Source organism: Apostichopus japonicus, chromosome 9 (assembly GCF_037975245.1).
Source record: "Apostichopus japonicus isolate 1M-3 chromosome 9, ASM3797524v1, whole genome shotgun sequence".
Classification (NCBI taxonomy): Eukaryota; Metazoa; Echinodermata; class Holothuroidea; order Aspidochirotida; family Stichopodidae; genus Apostichopus; species Apostichopus japonicus.
In genome coordinates, this window is record NC_092569.1 from 16,957,703 (window position 1) to 16,980,007 (window position 22,305).

The window sequence follows — 22,305 nt, forward strand, 5'->3', positions numbered from 1 at the left end:
TAATTAAAAGTGGATATTTTGAAAAGTCAAACGGACGATGCGTAATTTAATAATAAGAATCATCGATGTTTATATATATATATATATATATATATATATATATATATATATATATATATATATATATATATATATATGTATACATACATATATAGCTGCTGGCCTTTCTTCAACTCATTTTGTCTGATCTGTTGAGCATAATGCGTGGTCCAACGCAATAAGGAAAATGTCGTCTGATAAATTGCATAAACACTTGTATCTACCTATTGGAACATTCTGCAGATATATTTAGTCGGTTCAGGTCAATTTCACGTTCGTTCCATTAAATGAAATGGTGTCATGATGTTTGTACTGGTATGGCTTCTGTTTTAAAATGTTGTGTATTGCTCTTTTGTATGATCTAATCTGTGCACTGACCCTTTTTTTTTAAATACCCTATTTCGAACTATTGGTCACTTTATTTCACACTGACTCGGTTCAGCTAATGATGGTGTATCCCATGAAACAATACAAAGGGTATCATATTTAGAGCGTCGGCCTAAAGGTTCAATTCTGGGCAGATAAAAGGAGTCGAAGAGGCAAAGAAAGGAACAGCAATAAGTTTTTTTTTACACTAGTGTCTAATTACCGACGGTAGCAAGCTGTGTGTGTATTTTCTGGGATCCATGGTGGTGTCTAACACTTCTGTTACACATCATTCGAAACCAGGTCAGATTACCGGCATTAGACGTTTCTTTTTGCGCGAGTCTCCACACCCTTTAAAGGTTAATGTTTTTGGAATTTTATCATGGAATAAATAAACAGCTGAATACATGCAAACAATGCCAAGCCTCTCATGATGTGTCTTGTTGTCCTGAAATATATTAGAGAAACTTTACGCAATATGGTTTACCATGTTAGTTTACCGATATCAAAACCTTTCTTCATATACCCATGCCTGTTACAATACAAATTCACAACCGTCACCCTCACAACTTTGCACTGTTTGTATCGTTGAAAATATTCCCTTTTGTTGCCGACACTGACATTGTTTAAGATTTGAGACCCTTTAATACGCCAACGATATCGTCCATGCAGCAGTATATACACTAACATACACATATCCTTTTCGTTATTTCTTTCGTTAATAAAATTGCTACTTTAGTCTCGATTACGTAGATAGAATTATCAACAAGGAACTTGTTTTACAACAGGTTCTATACAGTGGTTGTTTGTTATAGATAGCTTTAGGCATATTTGTCACGTGGACATTGTTTACTGCGGTTGCCTGCAGACGCGTGACTGATCTGTGCTTTAGATGAATGGAAAGACTCTGGAAATGCGTTCCCACAAACCCGGACAAGCTCTGACCCAGCCCTGATAATCTCCGAAAAAGCAAGGTTTATCCTTGCGTGGGAACGGGACTAGGGATAGGGCTGGACCTAATAGCCCTCCGAAGGAAGGTGGATTGAGATTTGCTTGCTCGCAGAAACCCCTGCTGTGTGCAAATAAACTATGCCTTGATGCGCTGTGGTGGCGAGCGATTGACGCTATTACCGGTCTTATCTAGTGTACATATCAACAATGTATATATGTGTATACACAGGGAATTCCACAGTGGCACTCATATTCATACAGAATCGGTCTTGTCATTACTGTGGACCGCTTTTGGATATATAGGTCCATGCCCAAAGTGAATCAAAAGGAATGAAACTGTTTCTCGATCGACTCGGGAGTTTTCTTTCCAATCTGTGTCTGTAAAATTATGAAACATATTTCACAAACGGCAGAGCTTCTCGGTTTCACCAAAATGTTTCTATTCCTAGGTTTTTTTTATATGGCATTACGGATAGGGCCACAGCTAACATAAATGACCGTTGACGTAGGCTTCTTTTCCTCTCGAACGTTTATTCAGCAATTTGTCTCCTCGTCCCGGTGTGCCGCGTAATTGCGCTCATTTTTCCAGGCTCTTAGGATATGAAAACCGAATAATAAAATAGGCAACGAAGCCTAGAGAAATTGCCCCAAAATCTCCATGGTCAATTTGATTAAGCTACTCAACCAAAGTGAACGTTATACACCACTTAGCCTATCACCGTGATTCTTTGATCAATTGGATGCATATTTAAGAGTTTTGGAAGTACATTTTCGAGCGCTTTTCACTTAATTAACATTTGCAGTACTTTTGTCCTACAATTGGGATAGCCAGATTGCAGTTGAGCATTTAATGTACCCCCCCCCCCCACACACACAAAACTTTACTCAACAGTGAGCATGCGGAATGCGAACACAAGTTAAACATTTTTCTTCCTGTTGACATGAGGACACAAATCTTGAAAATCATCTCTGAATGTGATAACCGTATTTCCGTCATCCGACGGCACGTTTCCTCCTCCGTACTACAGTCTGTTTGGATGTGTTACCTATCCCAACACAGTAGATCCATTACTGCTCAATAAAGTCGTTCAATGCAGGATGAAGACGGGCGCAAGACATGAAACTATCCATTAATTAAACCTGTAGTTACATACATTTGTAATTCTAACATTACATATTATTATTTATTTGCATAGGCTAGTATGAGAATAAGTGTTTTTTTAATTCATATGGTTTGGTAGCTCCATTGCTTTAGTTTATCCTTACTTTTGGTAAATCTGACGAGAAACAAAAATATCTGCAAATAAAATGAAGCATTGACTGAAACATACAATATATTACAAGTAATGAACAACTACTCATCAAGACATCGTCGACCGAAGGTAGAACACACCACAAATATCGATTTAAATGTGAACTTCACACGACATACCGTTATGCAACATTTAATTATAATCAAAGTAATATATTACATATTTGATGTCATTGATATTACTTTTAAGAGACTTCCTTAAGACCGATTTAAGATCAAATTCTGGTTCTTGTGATTATTGTCTTTAAGAGGTGCAATACACTTGTTTCCTTAGCTAGCCCTTTATTGGAACGCCTACCATTGAAATTCCATACGTGCTTACTTTACATGCATCCAGTGGTGTAGTTCACGACTCACTGTTTTCAGTAACATTAACATATGAGGAAATCCACAGACAAACACAAATGTTTAATTTACTTGGTAGAATATATGCTTTTTTTTTCAACCTCCCATGTCTGTAGAATATACGGCTGGTCTTTTACTGCCGCGAAACATCTGGAACCAAGAGACGAATACCATTTCAATAAAGCCATATCTCAAACAGAACCCCAAAAAAGGAAAGGTATGAATTATTAGAATAGAACAATGGACTGTCATCAACCTACAATATAATATGTCATCCCTGTAAGAATGTACATCTACAACGGTCGCGAATCGGCGTCTTACACGTGAGTATGTATTTCCGTGAAATGACGTGATTCGAAAATCACGTACACTAGTGAAAGTTCACAAATCGTTCAATAACATTTCAATATCTGATTGACGGATACCTGTTGATCCATCTCGACGAACACCATCAGACTTTACATAAACTACATAATATGCGATATAGAATGAGCCTACAGTAGACTTGTCAATTTATCAGAAAGAAACTTCAAGTCATCCGTTGTTTTTCGAAGCGAAAATCAGTCCAGTATAATTTTGGGAACCGTTGATACGTTCTACCCGAGCTGTCATTCCTGATCTTCTTCGAAAGTCATAAGGATGGAGTTTGTCTTGCTTGTAAGCGCATTTTTTGCATTTTCGTGTACAACGATTGTCAACGTTGCGTCGTCAGATCAAACGGTGAGTTACATAATCTAGAGTAGTATTTGATTTTCCATTATATGAAATTTCTACATATATTTTTCAAGATCCAAATAGTTTGTAATTATTGTATTTACAAGAGAAGGTGTTCTAGATAATGTATAGAAGGAATATGATTATTGGTTGATACGAACGATAACGTTTCACATTTCAAAAGTTGTTTTTATCACAATGTTGAAGGCATAGTACATGATCTTTATATTACAACTCATAAAGCAAACCAGATTGTTACTATCTGAATGTGAATAGCATTAGAGTAATTGATTTTTTTCCTTTCATTCATTTAATTCAAACAAAAGAAAAATGGAAAATTCTATTATTTACTCTAAAAGTAATTTGTAGTTACACCAACTGCCATTATTGCTTTTTCTTCACTTTGTGAATTTGTTCTTATATTAAATGAAACACATTTTGTCCACATATTTGTTTTCTTAAGAATAAAAGAATATAATGTATTCATTAATAGAGTACCGCAAATTAATAAAATTCAACCTAAGATATCGTGAACATATAATTTTACGTACAGCACACATTGAGATTGACACATTGAAATGTCAAAAAATGTTCACATGTTTGATTTTCTTAAGTTACCATTACTACTAATATTCCATAGTCGAACAAATTTATTTACTTTCATTTGTGTACTAAAATGTACCGTTCATATCCCTATTAAACTTAGCAAGAGCAAGGAGGATTTAGATGAAAACATTTTTTGCTATTGTTTCTTCATTCACGCAAAGAAAGCTTTATATGGTTGTATAAACTTCATATTAATTCATGTAATGAGTCAAATGATGTATTTATCTCAAAAATAAGACATTGCTTTCATTTGTTCATTAAAAAAAGAAGCCACGTGCATTTCCTAGTAGAGTTAGAAACAAATAAGTTCACTTCTTGTCATATATATATATATAAAGTTATGTTTTCATGGTTTTCATCTAAATTATTTTATATAAATCCTCTGATGATTCCAGTAACAACTTTAACGACGTAAACTCAACTTTCGGTTAAAAACACTATAAACAATTTTTTGAATAAAATAGTCGGACTAGAAAGAAGTAAAATAATTATAATGACTCTTTACAAATGATAACCAACATATCATGTTAACTCATCTCCATTATATCGTTAGCAATATGTTGATATACGTTTATTTGCTAGAAATATGTTTCCTATGAACTGGTGTTCACGGCCATCATTAACTCAGCATACAACTGGCTGAATATTGGGTTGATAAACTTGTTCTATGGTAATATAAGTTGTCGACAAAATAGTTGAAAGAGTAAGCAATTACCAACCTCAGATGTAAACAGTAATCTGGGAAAAATATTCAGTTGTAACATTATGTTTATTTGAGTCATACCATAATACTAATTAGCGAGATCGTCATCGAACTGGCTAAATTCAACTTATTGTTACGAATATCATTTAAATATTTAGTCGTTGGATACATATTATGCATTATGTCATCTACTTTGCTAATTAAAATACAACAACGAAACTTAGAAAAGAGCGACAGTATCAAGTTTGCATGGGGTTTCCTGAAAGCCATTTTCTTTTATTCTTTGATTCTTTCAAAATGTGGGACGTAAAATATACTTTTTGTCTGTGATGTCTCTCTTGGAAGATTAAGAGAGAGTGATAATATTGTTATAAAAGTGCTCAAATAATTGTTAAGAAGATATAAATGAATACCTGGATCAGGGATAAGGCTGATGGGCCGGTAATATAATGGATCGGATTTGGAGTTAGTTCACTACATTTTTTTTCCAAGAGGATTTTATCTTACTCTGATGAGGTTACGAAATGATAATTAATAGTGCTAAGAATTTGACGTTACTGACTTTACCTCTCTCTAGATTATTATCATACAGACAAATGGATAAGTTCTATAACCATGCTAATGGGCACAAAAATATCGTTTTTAAACATGCTAGTATCCTGAAAAGTTAGGGCGAAATGTGAAATAACAAAATTTACATTGATTATGTCTTTAAAACAGACTACTAGCAGTTACATTCATCAAGCTCGATCTTGTTAACGTTTAACATCATGAATAAACGTGAGCGGTGCTTCTTCGAATTTGTCAATATTCAACAAAGTTACACTTGTAAGATTTCTCTATGGACATTTTTAAGTATATATCCCTAAATTGATCAATGTATTCATTTTGTATGGCTACCACCGGATCAATGTAGTCTTCAAACAAAGGTAACAGAAATTTATGTTAGGATGCAAAGAACGAATTTGGTTGCATTGACAATAATGTTCGCACGTTTAATAACGGTGAGATGTATCTCACGATTTCCACTATGAGAGAACACGTGCATTGATTTTTTTCCATATCTACAAGACATCATATATTATTTATTTGCAGAGTAATCATCAGCACAGCCTGCCTTCAACTACAGATGACACTCAAAGTGAGATATATGTTGCCTTTTATAAGTTATTATATTTATGTTTACAGTACGTTTAATTTTGCTTTGGTGAGTAACACTATTTTTTTCAGTAATTGAGAGTACACGATGCTACAAATTTAATCATCGTGTTATATCTCAATATAGCAATGCTCTTGGCAATGCAAAGAGGCAAGAGCAGTTGCTAAGTCTAATATTATAATTAATTTACACAAGTGAGAGTCAATAACATGCCAGGCGTTATTCACATTAGTCAAACTGTCTTTGGACAATGTCCTTGTCAAGAAATTCTTTTCGGTTAAATGTCCAAAACAAGTGGAAATTGAAATGTGTATTAACGGTATGTTTTTGAGATATTCATTGTGAGGATTATAACTTAATTCAAATATATATCCATTTTTTTTGCAATTATTATTATCACCTGCAAAAGTAGTGCAGAAATTATGTCGCTTTTCTTACAGGTGGATCGTATTTCTTTTATCAAAGTTCTGAATATCCCAAGGACTGTCGAGATGTCCAACGTCAGTGTTCTACATCAAGTTCCAGTGGAGTATACCTCATCAAACCAGATGGTTATAAAGAACCATTTGAAGTATTCTGCAACAACGATGTAGACACAGGAGGATGGACGGTACGTCCATGACTATTTAAAAAAAAATGCTGCCAAGAGTTTGCTTTAAAATAAGTGTCGTGCTGCTATTTTCGGAGATACATAATGCATGTCAATTTTTCAAACAATTTGATGATTAATTTATCACTGTAATATATTAAAGTTGAAATATTTACTTAGCTATCAATATGATGTGTAACTATTTGGATTTCATTAGTACATATTTTTTGTAAAAATATTTGGTTTCTCATGAAGATGAAATGAAATGGATTTGTAAAGAGAAGCAAACATAGTTTTAACTCAGTTACCAAGATGACATCATTGTTGCATTCATATCATAACACTGAACGTGAACAATTATTTTTACAGAGAGTTATGAGTACATAGTTTGACCAAACGATGTCAATTTTTACCAATTTCACTAAGCTATCAACTGCAACCACCAGAAAAATAACTAGCAACAGGAATATGTTTTAAAACTCGTTTCTTTATGTTAGGTCATTCAACGACGCGAGGGTGGCTTTGTGAACTTTAACAGGAGTTGGGCACAGTATGAAGATGGATTTGGATTCCTGTCCTCTGAGTTTTGGCTCGGCAATGAAAAGTTGTCGTATTTGACGAATCAGGAAGTGTATGAACTTCGTGTGGATATTACTCTTTATAATGGGTCAGCCTTGTATGCTATTTACAAAGATTTCCGTATCACTGACGGATGGGGTCAATATATGATATCCAGTATCGGAGTATTGGAAAGCAATTTAGGTAAGTGGCTGAGATGATTGATAAAGTCTTAAATCAAGAACTACCGATCGTTTACCTTTATCTCCAAGTATTTTACATTCGTTCCCATCAATACAATGCAAACACGTTTCCTTCGTTTGTTCATTGTGTACACATTTTCATTGCGTTATTTCTAGCCCGGAAATTCTGGTTTTGCCATAAAGTAATATTACATATTTGTTTCCCATCCAGGCTCAGCACTGTCAACCTGTCCTTCGAATATGATCTACAACACCTGCAGTTGCCAAGCAACGTGCGATGATCCCAATGGAGCGGGTGGATGTAATAATACCTGCCTGGGTAGTGAGGGTTGTAACTGTCCTACAGGGTTCTTAATGCATGGAAGTGACTGCATCCCTACGAGTGACTGTGGTTGTTTCATAACAGATGAGAATTTGGTTATACCAGTGAGTACTTAATTTTATTTAACTATATATTGCTATTGCGAATACTCACGAAAGTATGACTATTTTTGGTCTTATATATTGTTACTGTTTTGTATTTTAGAATGGGGAAACATATGTCAACGATGACTGCACACAGAAGTGTTCGTGCAGCAATAACCGAATAAGCTGTGAAGATGACTACAGGTGCAGTGCTAATGCCGTGTGTGATATGAACGCTGAAGTGAGACAATGCTCTTGTAATGAAGGTTATGGAGGTGACGGACTAAGTTGTGAACCTTTATATGAAGACTGTAAAGATGTTTACGACGCCGGCCATACACAAGATGGTGTTTATACAATCGTTCCGTCTGGATGGTCGGGCTCATCATTTAGTGTGTACTGTAAAATGGATAATGGTGGAGGATGGACGGTAAGTCTTTTGTTCTTTCTGACTGTTGAAACGTGTTAAGAGGTATTAGTTTTAATTTTAGCCGATGACCTGTCTAATATATATAATCAAAATATACAATTCGCTACGGAAATTACATTTCCGGCTTATTTACAATATTTAAGTTTACACATACAATTCGGATACATTATTGAAAAACTAAAGGAACTCTGAATAATAGTAAACTTACTCAGTCCACAGTAATCTATGAAAGTAAGAGACAATAACTTTATATACAAAAGCATATTCTAATGCGCCCTATAGAACAGCTTATAGACACAAAAGTATTGTTTTGCTGTTTCATACGGTTAAATGTCATGCATAAACTGATATTGCATTATCAAAACATACAATATCTATGAACCAATTGATTGCTTGTTAATAAATGATTTTCGCTTTTTTTTTTACACATTTGCTCAGGTATTTCAACGTCGCACTGATGATTCTACTAGTTTCTATAAGGACTGGATATCTTACAAGGAAGGATTTGGTGACGGTGAAAACTTCTGGCTAGGTAATGAAAAGCTTCATTACATGACAAATCGGAAAAATTACCAGCTTCGCTTTGACGTCACTACCTCCGACGGGACACGGAAATATGCTGAATACCCAGAGTTTCAAGTTGAGTCTGAAAGCAACAACTACAGATTGAATAAACTCGGAGATAGGAGTAGTGGCAATACAGGTTGGTAAAGACTCTTCCTCTTCTCTTAACCTTTTGGTTTCGGGAGTGTTGTTCCGAGGCGTAATTATAGTCATATAAAAGCACGTACTGGTTGACCATCTGCAATGTTTATATTTTATACCCTCTTCCGTGCAATAAAAATATAATCAATTTCAAATAACGATATGTCACAGTTATATGTAATTTATTACGCTTCAATCGTTAAACCCTAAAAGTACGTCAGTTTTAAGGCACACCTGATACAGGTCAAGGGTCTTGTGAACAACATTGTCTTTGTCATGTGAAAGAAAGCAGTGGTGCAATGTTTTAATTTAAGTTCGAGTTCAAATCTCTTTTCCCTCGATGTTTACCTGGTAATGGATTAAAACGATGTTAACCCGTCAATGAATTAATACAAGTTATCCTACTCAAAATTTACATTTAACCGGTTTAGGAGCTAAAGTTGGAATTATCATGTTAAACGACGGTCTGATTATGACAACGCAGTAGCTTTGAAGTGAGCGTTAATATTACATACAACCATGAACATAACCCGAACCAATTTTATTATCACAATATAATTGCAGTTATTAGTGTTTTAAATTTGACAGCTTGATTGATTAAAGTTGAAAATCACAAAAGATTTGTTGCTTAATCATCTCGAAGCAGACTGATATTAAAACAATAGACAACTATGCTACATTATATTCGATGATAAAAATAACAATCTTCACACAAAAACATAAGTTCGAGAAACAACTACAGCAGACGGCTGACATTTTCACAAGTGAATCATGCCAACGCACAAACACACACCCTGCTCTTATCATCAAACCCTACAAAACATCAATGCATTATGAGATGCACACAAGAAAACTGACCTTACAAACATGATTCAGTGGTCATTTGTATAGTACAATTGAGAATCCTTTACTAGTGTGCGATTCTTTTAGACTCGAATAGTTACATATTTCCTTTCGACTATGTTATGCCAAAATGGTAAATACTAGAAATATTCATTCAAATTATCACTTAAATGATGCGTAGTTCTCACAGCCACGTAACTGAAACATACAGATCAAACAATACATTCAAATCTGAAATAATATGCTCATACATATTAATACATATTTAATTAGTATAAGAATATCACTGCGTAAATTGCAGTAATGTCGACATAAGGTAAACTGAAATCTAAACTTAAAGCAAGTAGAAAACATTGGGATTATTTGTTACTGCACGTTACCGTAATCAATGTACCAACCGATTTTCCTGTATATGTTTTTCAGGTCGTAACTTTGTTAATTACAACAGAGGTAAACAATTCAGTACATTTGACCGAGACAATGATGCTTGCGGTAACTTCAACTGTGCAGAGCTACACAGAAGCGGATGGTGGCATTCTAATATTCAGTGCTCTTCTTGTCATAGTTACAATCGTTACAATTATTGTCATCATTTTCAATACAGCAGCAGCTGTCATTCAATTTGTACCGATGACAACCTCAACGGAGTCTACAACGGTGAACGGGGGAGACAAATTTTCACTGACTACTATGAAAACTGTAACATCGGATCCGTCGAAATGAAAATTCGACCTTCTTCATGAGATGAGGAAACCTAAACGGACCATCAGATTTTACTAAAACAACTGATATCAGAGTCTGAACACGATTGAAAAGAGGGGTAGACGATCACTACGGAAACCTGGATGACATGAAAGTCGACGTAGTATATATTCCAGTCGTAAAATATATCACAAATATATGAATTCTTTTAATCTGGTAAAATGTTAATTCATTTATACAACGATGACCAGCAGTAGCAATGCATTTCCTTATGCTCGACAATAACGCTCTAAGAAGAACCGGAGCAAATAAAACACGATGAAGCTATCTTAGAAAAATTGAAGCATGTTATCATTTCCTCTGTTTTGTCATACATGAATAAATAAAAATGCAAGTAAATTTCTCTAAATGTAAAATTTCGTCTTGAATGAAATCGTCCAGTAGCAGCAAGTTTATTTTCTTTTACTAGACGACCGCTGAAAGAATGGTTCTTTACGATACCATAGTAAATTTGATCTTGGAGTGAGTACAAAATGTACTTAACAGTGCAACAGGTATATTTATTATGCGTAAGTGTAAAACTTGAACTAGTCAATCACAAGGTATGTTTTTATGAAAGGTCACCCGGCGTCTTTGTATAACTATCACGTCTTTCAACTGATTTTGTACCGATATGACAGTGCCCTATATATAAAATTGATGGGCCCCATTGCGAATTAAGTTGTTTTCTTATTGAGAAGCGAATAGGTCCAGCCATGGTTCCCCTTTACATACTTAAAGTCACCCAAGATAGAGGATGGGCACGAAATACCCAACAACATGTTTCACTTTCAACCAACGCCCTTCACAGTGAGACCCTAAACAGACAATTGTTATGATAATTGGATTATCACGAGGCCCTTCGAGAAGGAATGAATAATAAACATGACACTGCCTGTTGGTTAATGAACTTTCTACACTGATCTACATTGTTTGTTTGCAGAGTATCTCAAAGAGTTTTAACAAACGTCACCCAAGATAGATACAGTTATGTTGCCAGACCGGACAATAAAAAACAAGGTGGGGGTGGATGTGGCATTGTCCACCCCGTACTGACTATTTAAGATAACAATGTGGTTTCTGCTAGGAATAAAACAATATATCAACTCTGTTGTTAGTTTCTATTCAGGTGGTACACTGCATAAAAGGAAATTTTGGGTAGCTTTCTTACAAAAGCCATCTAAGTGAAATTATCAATCAGTACAATCCTTCATCACGTTATGAATTGGCGACATTGTACTTACAACCGTGCATAGATCGGAATTCAAATTTGGAACGTAATTGTTAATGTGGGTAGTTGGTTGGGAGGAGATGTGAGATAGGGGATGGAAAGAAGGTGTACAATCCAGGGTGATAGTTATCATCAACAGAGGACATTCGCTTTCATTTTTGATGTCTGTCGATGTACAATTAAAACGTACGATCAAAATACGTTTAAGAAAAATTAAAACAAAACTGAGACACTTGGTTCACGATACCGTGGTTCACTTAACATAATTTGGCAACGTTTGCATTTCTAGAAATGACTCTCATTTATCATCGGATATGACAAACCGCTTTATAGTAGCCTAAACGTTGATTCTAAAAAACGCAAATCTGACATGTTTACCGTTTACTGCGTGTGACTGTCAAAGGTCAAAAAGTTTAGTACGTCCTGTGTTTTAGCAAAGTTCTGATTATTTTAAAGATTGTTGAGATGTTCAACGTCAGTGTTCTACGTCCAACTCTGCGGAATATATATTATCAAGGCAGACGGCTTAAAGAACCATTCGTATATTATGTAACGACTATGTTGGCAAATTGGGAGGGGTCGTACGTCCAGGACTATTAAAGTTGTTCAAGTATATTCGGAATTGCTAAATATACTAAAATATTGTCATGTTGGCTCATAAGGCAAAGTAACATACGATTTTTTTCAATAGTTTTTTCTCTAATAAAATTAATGCATTTATTTAACATTGAAACATCTTAAACCAAGAATGTATCAGGTAGCTAGAATTGGCAATTAAAACTAATAATATTTGACGAATCAAGCAACACAAACATGCATTTCGTGCGGATACTACATTTTCTAATGGACACTCGAAACTTTGAAATTCAATTACCTATAACTTTGAAGAATCTCTAATTCTTTATGCTAGAATTTCCTTCTGGTAGTATATGGCAAATACTTTAGCCCGCATGACCGTGACAATGGCTCGTGCGATAACAGTGACACATTGTGTCTGAGAGACACATTAGCTTTTAGTGGCATTCGTGTACTATTGGGGCATTAAGCTGCAGATGGCAGCTATAATTGGATAATGTGGTGGATAAAATTGGATATTCCGATATAATAAGAATAATACTAGTAATCAGCAGTTCTTTTAACGACGCTGAAGCGACCACAATGTGGGGGAAACCGGCAAAGGCTTAGGTCTTACAACATACACCTCGGATGGTTTTCAATTCAAATTTTATTACACACAATTAGTTCCTTGAGTTTGTGCCAAAGGCAATTCGTAAGGCAATGGTAAGGAAAAAGTACCGCTAGCTCTCCATATCCAGTGAGTAATGTGGTAGAGATTTATTTGAGAGGCATTTTGATTGCACGGTACCATGATAACACAATAGTATATATCAAAATATTATTTCACCACGCCTCTGCAATTTGCTTGGAAGATTTTTAAGCATCTCTATCTTTAACCTTAAATATGAAAGTTAAAGTTGCTCCTCCTTCAAATTTCGTGTGCAGTATATAATGTTTTCTTTTTAACCCCTCTGGTTAATAACCCCTCTGGTTGATAACAAAAAAACAGAAACAGGATGAGACTGACATAAGCATATGGTCGACGACCGCAGATATTATAATACGATATTTTTTGCCAAAATGAATCTAGGAAGACAAAGTCATCAGGCAAAATTTCAAACTTAGAACAATTTATGGTGCTTTCTCTTGGGAATGATTGCCAAAAACAATAAACTAATTTTAAAAGAAAGAAATGTTTGTAGTGAAACGCAGCCAAAGGGAAGAGATGCGCTGCACATCTATCGAGGTAATTTCATTCAAACGCAATGACAGCTCTCGTCACCTGTCCCCAACCCCTCCCACCCCTGCTGGTTACGCAATAAACCAAATAAATACACATATATGATCATTTCGTTTATTCATATTTATTACAGTTCAAGCACAATCAGTTTAGGTAATCATAGCAGTTAAAGGAATATTCAACAATGTGTCTAAAGATTAATGAATATATTTTTTTTTTGCAGTCTGCGTCCCACATTTGAAACGATAATCTCCTCATTCAAGTTTCCTCGAGAGGTTTTAATTCTCAAAGATGATACATTATCTATCGAAAATACAAAAGGAGCGTGTAGACTAGTTGGCATGTCTTTCTCATAACGAAAAATATATGTTCGTTTTACAGCTGATATTTTCCACAATGGTTTCGATAGAAACCACGTGATAGATTATACGCCATCAACTCAAGAGATTGGTCTAATTTTCATCTCAACAGTTTGGGGGTTGCAGTTATTATAATAATGAGAAAAGATCCTCTCTCCGTTGCCTCCATTGTAGTCCCCGTTGAGGTTTTCGTAAGTTCAAATAGACGTGCAGCTGCTGCTGTATTGGAAATAATGACAATAGGCACCATAACAGCTAGAGCAGTAGGTGTTCGTGCGCCACCAGCCACTTCTGTGCTTCTCTGCACAGTCGAAGTTGCCACATGCGTCATTGTCTTGGTCATGCGTGCTAAATTGTTTTCCTTTGTTAAGATAGAAATTATAACCTGCGAAGTAAAACAGAGAGGACCACCAGTGGTAAAGACTTGGCCATTTAACTATAACGTAAGTACCCTGATATATTGCACACTTTGGTTGGGACATAGAATACGTTTTACAGTATAATGGGAAGAGTAGGGGGGGGGTGAAGGGGTTTGATAGAGATTCATAATTCAAAACTAATGGGGTAATTCCGTGATCATTATATATACTTCTTGTTGCATATTTATTCTGTATTGATCTTTGTTTTATTCAGGATTACTACTCAAAGGAGATGACGATTATATGGATTTAAATTAATGATGTTTAATATAAAAAAAATAGGCTTGCCTACGGGAAATTATTGTTTAATGATATTAAATATGATCATTAAATTAGTCACTATTGTGTTTGATTGTTAATGAGAACTAAATCCTTGTCTTTCCATTGACTAATTTTTAGCTATTATTTTCACATTGTAATTTCAGTCTATGCCTAAGGTTTTCTTTGTCTTCAAACACAGTGTGTGGCTCTTTTTGGTGTTATTGTTTCACAGATCTTATAAGAAACATTATTTTGTTAGTAGTGTGTGTTCAATCGGGTTTGATTTGCCTTACAATTTTTCTGTGAAGATATAAGGTCGTATTTCTCTTCCATAATATTTCCTGTTCTAATATTGATGCTAGCTCATTCAGCATATGTTCTTTTTCATCGGCTAGTCAGACTACCTCAATGTTTTGTCTATGATACCAACGGTATCCAGCTGGTACGGTGGCATAGTAAAATCTAACACTGTGCTGTTTATTAAAAGTAACAGATCCAGATAGTACGATAATTTTGTACTGTTTCTTTACAGTAAATGGTCTAGATGGGACGATCATTTTGCAATTGTTCAGAGCATTGGCTCAAATCACGTTCAAGACAAAACCTTCTTTGCCTTTTTAAAGTTTATAACGCCAACACTAGCGAATGCAAAGAAGGTTCTTCACATCAATCGCAACAAATAAAGATAACCTGATTATGCGTGGTATTATTTCTTCACTGTTTCTATCTATTTTGTGTTCTAATTAATGCGTGAAAATTATCATATATACCCAGAAATGGATTATAAACTTCATAAAGTATATCAGTGTGCGTGAATTGTGAAAGTGGGGGGGGGTGGTGGGCAGGAGCGGGCGGCCCGGGGTGTAACACCAAACCCTCTTTGTGAGGGTTTATGATCCAGTGTATTTAGAGCATATTTTTTAGGTAATATTTATCATCAAGATGTGTTGACGAACACTGTAGTAACTTTAACTTGACCTACCAAGGCAAGGCGCAAATATCAAATATGAAACAAATCTGTAGTTCCACTGTGAGTGCCCAGTTTATTCATTGTGTACTTGCTGCTTTCAGACTCGATTTGAAATTCTGTATACTCAGCATATTTAGCCGATCCACTAGCAGTAGTGATGTCAATTCGAAGCTTGTAGTTTTTTCTGATTCGTCAAGTAATGAAGTTTTTCATTTCCTAGCCAAAAGTTCCTGTTGTCACCAAACCCGTCTCTGTAATCAGTCCAGTTTTGATAAAGTTCGTAGAGTCATCGTTACGACGTTGAAACACCTGGAAGAATATCGGAAAAGATAATAAAGGAAAGATAATAATGGGAGTAGTTGAAGCATGCTAACAACCAAACTCAATCGAAGAATACCGACTATATATATATACAAAATGATATTCAGTCTGATAAACTTAAGCTATATTTTTGCGCTGTTTCTCTTAGGAGGAGGGTAATGTTAAGGGTTGTCATCATTTACATCTACTCAAGTGTTCTTAATATACGTACCTCAAAAAGAATTATTCATAAACAAATCACAGAAACATAGTTGAAACATTTATAGTGTTTTTCAATGAAGACTTACGGTCCATTCTCCTCCGTTTTCCATTTTAAAATTTACGTCGAATGGTATACCAGGCCATCCAGTAGGCTTTATTGTATACACGCCATCTTGCCTTTGTCTAGCGTCATAAACATCCTGGCAGTCTGTATACAAGGGCTCACAAGTTTCACCGCCACCTTCATATCCCGCATTACAATAACACTGTTGTACTTCATTCTCGACATCACACAAAGCATTGGTACTACAGCTGTAGACTGCATAGGTCAGTTGGTTATCGTTACAAGAACACTTTTGCGTGCATTCATCGTTTACGGATGCTTCTCCATTCTAAAATGAAATAGATGAACATATAAAAAGACATATATTTCAATTGGTGATTGTGCTTACACTTTGCATCATCGTTACGTTATTTAACTTAAGTTTTATTTCTGTTTCGTTTGCATTGTCACTTGATATTGAAATTACTGGTGCAAAATACTCACCGGTACAACCAGGTTGGCCTCTGTTACGAAACACCCACATTCACTCTTATTGATACAGTCATTCCCTTGCATTAAGAAACCAGCTGGACAGGTGCAACCCTCAGTACCCAAGCAGTCACTATTACAACCAGATTGTCCGTTGGGATTTTCAAAATGTTCTGTTTATTGATTGTAGCTGCTCGTAAAGAACTATCAAATTTTCTCAATTTCATTTATCAAATAATCATTTACAGGCATATTAAGCATTTTGTAAAAATCAAAATGATTAATAATCTGAATGGCTATTCAAGAACATTCCTACCTACGCCATGATGTTAGAGAACTCCATCCATTAGAGTTATACAATTATTCCATTTTAATTTTGAAATGTGTACCCAACTTGGTGAAATGGGTAAAAAACAATCAGAAATGACTGTAAATATTTGCCATAATAAATTTTATATATGTATACATATATATATATTTTTTTAAGGGGGAAGGGGGGAGTTAGGTTGGTTGACTAAACCTTAACTAGAATTTAAACTCAATCTATTTGTGAAGTTTTCCTTCTTCTTATTTGCACCAGAAATATTTGCAAAGGTAATGGTTTTACATTCAGGGAAAACAGATCAAATTAAAATATATTGTTTGCAAAACTATGTTAGCGATGAAAACTTAATGAAGACTTTTACTTTTACTTTTTTACATTAACGAAAAATGTGAACAAAATGTGTTTGTATACATTAATTTTCATATTAACAGTCGTCTCAGCATATCATAAAGTTCGATATGACATTTGTCTGTAATTTGTTTGTACAAGTTGTAACTTTAGTAAATGAAGAAAACGTATCAAATCATCTTTATTTGCTATATTTTAAATAGCAATTACTAACAATAACTTAAGCCTATTGTTTATAACGTTTTTGCCAGTGTTTTTAGCTTGATAAAACATATACATTTTTTCAATGAATAAAGTATACGAGTTAATGTGTAAAACAACCACAGTAAACACGTTATGTCTTATGCAATTGAGTATATTGGCTGACATTGAAATACGGCACGGTATTGAATGTACCAAATGCATGCAATAGGTTTACATGAGACATTGGCCGGTGTAAACAAAAAAATATGCTTTAAATTGCAAATAAACTAAAAATAATACATGTGAAAGTATCTAGGGATATTTGATATCGATATATCTGAGTTACAAACAGATTAAAGTTACATTAAAGAAATAGTCAAACGAATTAAGGGTGAAATTGTTGTAAACGTCATAACTTGAAGTCTTTGGGAACTAGGTTTATAGTATAGTACCAATGCAGATACTTTGCAAATTCCAAGAATATCAAAATATCGTACTTAAAGGTTTATTGTCAAGTTAAAAACTACTTTTGTGATAGTTTAAGAAATTAACTTAATAATTGTGAATTAGTCTTAAACGTCTGGGAGACCGGTATTTGTAACTTCTAAGTACTTTTAAGGCAACAAGAAGGACATATTTGAACAAACGAGATAAACATATATACATAGATATTATTAGTTTAAACTAAACAACAATTTCAGGGTATATTATTGCAAGTAAAGTATAGCCATTGAAGTTTACCCATGCAAGTATTGTTGTAAATGTTTAACTCACCGTTTCTTACGAGGACGTAAAGGCGTTGGTTGTTGTGAACAAGAATGCAAATACTGCTCGAACAGCCACGGAAAGCTCCATATTTATGAATGTCTTGGTAAAATACGAATGACAATTCAAATGAAATGTATCTCTAGAGGTAAGAAATATTCCTAAAAACAACGGACGACCCGAAGTGCATTTATAAAGTTGTTAAATTTTGATGTCTCACAGCCAGATCGCATTGTACTTGTACGTTGTGATTTACCGTCTGTCAGTTGTAACATAGAAGTATTCAAAGGCATCCATCCACTATGGAAACTTCCAGTCGGTCAAGAAAGGGGGATTCGTTACGTCACGTTGCCGAGATATCTATACATTGTACGGGAATTTGCAATTTACATGTTTGTAGATGACTTGTGTGTATTCAATGTATAGAAGTGTGGGTTGAGTATAACAAGATTATGCTCAATTCTTTTATAAGACACTTAACCATACGTCTTTAAGTGTCACAAAAAGCAGCTCTTACGAAATATGGTGTAGAATTTTGTCATTCAGTTGATCCTAGATCAATTGAAAAGTTGAACAATGTAAGGAAACAACAATGAAATTCCATTTTATTTAAACTTGAGTTGCCACAGTCTATACTATCAGCATGCAAAATTGCTAAATTTACGGTACTCAATTGGTATACAAGCTTTACTAAATTTATTCAAATCATTTCGTGGAATCAACCTCCTCTACTCTATCCATTTATTGATTTATTGAGTGTTTCCCTACATAACATTTCGGGGACGAAGCTGCGAAGGTGCATTAAGAAGATTTGGAGTTCTACTACAAAATTTATGATAGATGATCGAAAAAATATCGTTTCCCATTTAACAACGTAAACATGTTCCTTAGATCCTTCCCCATAACGAATGTAAGCCAAATTTTGTGCTGGTGCCCCATCTAAAATTTGAAAGCGATACAGAGGATAGAGCAAGGGCGCAACCACGCACCCATTTGGTGTTTTCAATCCCCAGAAGAAACCTGGAGGACCAACCAACCCATCTCTATTGGCACACAGACAATTACAACATATCCTGAAGTATTCCTTTAATAGTAAATATATGCAGTCGAAAACCCTTCAATACTTTTTTTTGTGCAAAGTTGCAAAATATTGCACCGTGTTGCATCTAAGGATCCTCGATTTTACCAAAAAAATCCCAAAGGAAGGTGACAAACGTCCCCTTTGAACCACTCTGGACCACCAAAAGTAATATCCTCCCACTACAAAAAATATCCTTGCGCCGCTAGGTTAGAACCTTAATCGCATCATGAAACTTTAGTTGTCGGACTCTTAGAGTGGTGACAAAATTTGTTTTGTTCTACGGAGAGCCAAACGTTTCATAAATGTCGCAGAAGAAAGTGAAGTGTCCAAGTTAATATATATATATGTCCAATTCGATATCAACATGTTACAATTCGATATCAACATGTTACAATTCCATATGAACATGTCGAAACAAAATACAATATGAATTGCGTCTATCAATATGTCAAATTCAACATCAGCATGTCGAAAACTTGTAACAGCATGACACGTACTAAACTGGTCATGTCAACATTGCTTGCTAGATACAATATTGATGTCGTGCTATAATTTTGGAACGTCGGCGCGCGCCAACGTTTCGTTAATGCCCAAAACTGTATATATATGTCGAGATTTATATGAGAATGTCCAAAACTTGTGTCAGCATGTTGAGAGAAGGAAATAAAATATTCAAGCCACAGGGATCACGTTGATGACATATTGGTATTTTGTTTCGACATGTTCATATGGAATTGTAACATGTTGAATTGGACATATATAGGCTATATATATATATATATTAACTTGGACACTTCACTTTCTTTTTCGACATTTATGGAACGTTTGGCACTCCGTATTGTTCCCTCACACCATATAACGCTGGCTACCTGCTTTCTTGGATACTATCAATTATATAACCCTTAAACATCATACAACAAGTGTGCTTGCACCTTGCTAGATTGTGTACAACTGAACCCTATCCGTGTATTGTCCTGTCGCGCTTAGGCTATACATGATCGCATCGATATCACCAAAGCGAAAATTCGCAGCTTCGACAACACAAAATATGTAGCTAGATACCAACATCTGCATACGTGCATAGTAATATTGCACTATCGTTTATGCTACTTTTATATATGCCAACGCCTGCAAACTGGCATACTTACATTGTAAAATATATTTACTTAACAGCCGTGAAATTAACTATGTTTTCCAAAATATATTGCATATTTGAAATTTATAAATTTGTCTCTCTTCAATCGTGATTTACTCTTACGTTCCTTACATTGTACAGATTATTGTTTTGGAAAAGTTCATAATAAGCGGAAAGAATTACAAGCGTAAACAAATAAAAACTTCCGAACAATAACAGTGGTATTTTAACTAGTATATGTTGAAGTCTAGACACATCTTTACGGTATCTAGAAAATGTTTCTTCCCGGTGTGCCGTGTAATTGCGTTAATTCGTTCAGGCTCTTAGGATATGAAAACCGAATGATAAAATACGCAACGAGGCCAAAAGAAATCGCTAAAATATCTCCGTGATCAATTTGATTAAACTATACTCAACCAAAGAGAACGTTATACGCCACCTATCACCATGATTCTTTGATCCATTGAATGCATATTTAAGAGTTTTGTAGTAAATTTTCGAGCGCTTGTTACTTAATTAACATTTGCAGTACTTTGGTCCTACAATTGGGATAGCCAGATCGCAGTTGAGCATTTAATGTACCCCACCCCCCCCCCTCACCACACACACACACACAAATAACTTTACTCTGCAGTGAGTATGCGGAACGCGAAAAAAAAGTAAAACATGTTTCTTCCTGTTAACTGGTAACAAAAATCTTGAAAATCATCTCTGAATGAGAAAACCGTATTTTCCTCATCCGACGGCACGCTTTTTCCTCCGTACTACAGTCTGTTTGGATGTGTTAAACTAACCCAACAGAGTAGAGCCAGTACTGCTGAATAAAGTCACTCATTGCAAGATGAAGACGGGCACAAGACATGAAACTACCCACAAACTAAACGTGCAGTTTCATTTGTAATTATAACATAACATAATATTAATTGTTTGCATATGCTAGTATGAGAATAAGTATATATTTTAAATTCATATGGTGTATAGCTCCATTGTTTTAGTTGTACCTTACTTTTGATAAATCTGACGAGAAACAAAAAAAAAAATGCAAATAAAATGAAGCATTGACTGAAACATCCAATATATTACAAGTGATGGACAATTACTCATCAAAAAATCGCCGACCTAAGGTAGTACACACCACAAATATCGATTTAAATGGGGACTTCACACGAAATACCGTTATGCAACATTTCATTATAATCAAAGTAATAATATTACATATTTGATGTCATTGATATGACTTTTACGAGACTTATTTAAGACCCCTTTAAGATCACATTCTGGTTCTTGTGATTATTGTCTTTAAGAGGTGCAATGAACTTGTTTCTTTAGCTAGGCCTTCATTAAAACGCCTACCATTAAAATTCCATATGTGCTTACTTTACATGTATCCAGTGGTGTAATTCACAGTTAACTGTTTTCAGTAATATTAAAATTAAAAAAAAAATATACACACAAACACAAATGTTTAAACTACTTGGTAGTATATGTTTATCCTATTTTCAACCTCCCATGTCTGGAAGAATGTTCGGCATGTCTTTTACTGCCGCGAAACATTTGGAACCAAGAGCCGAATACCTTTCACTAACGCAATACCTTCAAACGTTAAAAAAAGAAAGGTGTAAATTGTTAGAATGAAACAATGGACTGTCGTCAACCTACAATATAATATGTCATCCCTGTAGGAGTCTACATCTACAACGGTCGCGA

General features: G+C 34.9%; 3 protein-coding genes across 3 annotated transcripts in view; 1 reads left to right on the forward strand and 2 right to left on the reverse strand.

Moving 5' to 3' along the window:
- Positions 1–18,471, reverse strand: part of LOC139973647 (uncharacterized) — a 30,961-nt gene extending 12,490 nt beyond the window's left edge. The window contains exon 1 of the mRNA XM_071980466.1: positions 18,392–18,471. The gene's annotated coding sequence lies outside the window, so the exon portion shown is untranslated. The remainder of the gene's footprint in view (positions 1–18,391) is intronic.
- Positions 3,576–11,029, forward strand: LOC139973644 (uncharacterized). The gene is made up of 8 exons (XM_071980462.1): positions 3,576–3,733; positions 6,132–6,177; positions 6,636–6,805; positions 7,282–7,546; positions 7,757–7,971; positions 8,072–8,380; positions 8,819–9,083; positions 10,352–11,029. The coding sequence occupies exons 1-8, from the start codon at positions 3,653–3,655 to the stop codon at positions 10,669–10,671; spliced, it is 1,671 nt and encodes a 556-aa protein (XP_071836563.1). The 5' UTR covers positions 3,576–3,652; the 3' UTR covers positions 10,672–11,029.
- Positions 15,729–16,925, reverse strand: LOC139974444 (angiopoietin-1-like). The gene is made up of 3 exons (XM_071981608.1): positions 16,777–16,925; positions 16,316–16,621; positions 15,729–16,016 (listed from the first exon to the last, which is right to left on the reverse strand). Exons 1-3 carry the CDS (start codon positions 16,846–16,848, stop codon positions 15,924–15,926), a joined length of 471 nt encoding a protein of 156 aa, XP_071837709.1. The 5' UTR covers positions 16,849–16,925; the 3' UTR covers positions 15,729–15,923.
- Positions 18,472–22,305: the final 3,834 nt, after the last annotated feature.

Coding starts and splice junctions, on each gene's coding strand:
- LOC139974444 (XM_071981608.1), bottom strand. CDS start 16,848: ATGCAAGGGAATGACTGTATCAATAAGAGTGAATGTGGGTGTTTCGTA. Junction 16,622..16,776: donor AGGCCAACCTGGTTGTACCG/GTGAGTATTTTG, acceptor ATTTCATTTTAG/AATGGAGAAGCATCCGTAAA. Junction 16,017..16,315: donor AAAACGGAGGAGAATGGACC/GTAAGTCTTCAT, acceptor ATATTCTTCCAG/GTGTTTCAACGTCGTAACGA.
- LOC139973644 (XM_071980462.1), top strand. CDS start 3,653: ATGGAGTTTGTCTTGCTTGTAAGCGCATTTTTTGCATTTTCGTGTACA. Junction 3,734..6,131: donor TTGCGTCGTCAGATCAAACG/GTGAGTTACATA, acceptor ATTTATTTGCAG/AGTAATCATCAGCACAGCCT. Junction 8,381..8,818: donor ATAATGGTGGAGGATGGACG/GTAAGTCTTTTG, acceptor ACATTTGCTCAG/GTATTTCAACGTCGCACTGA.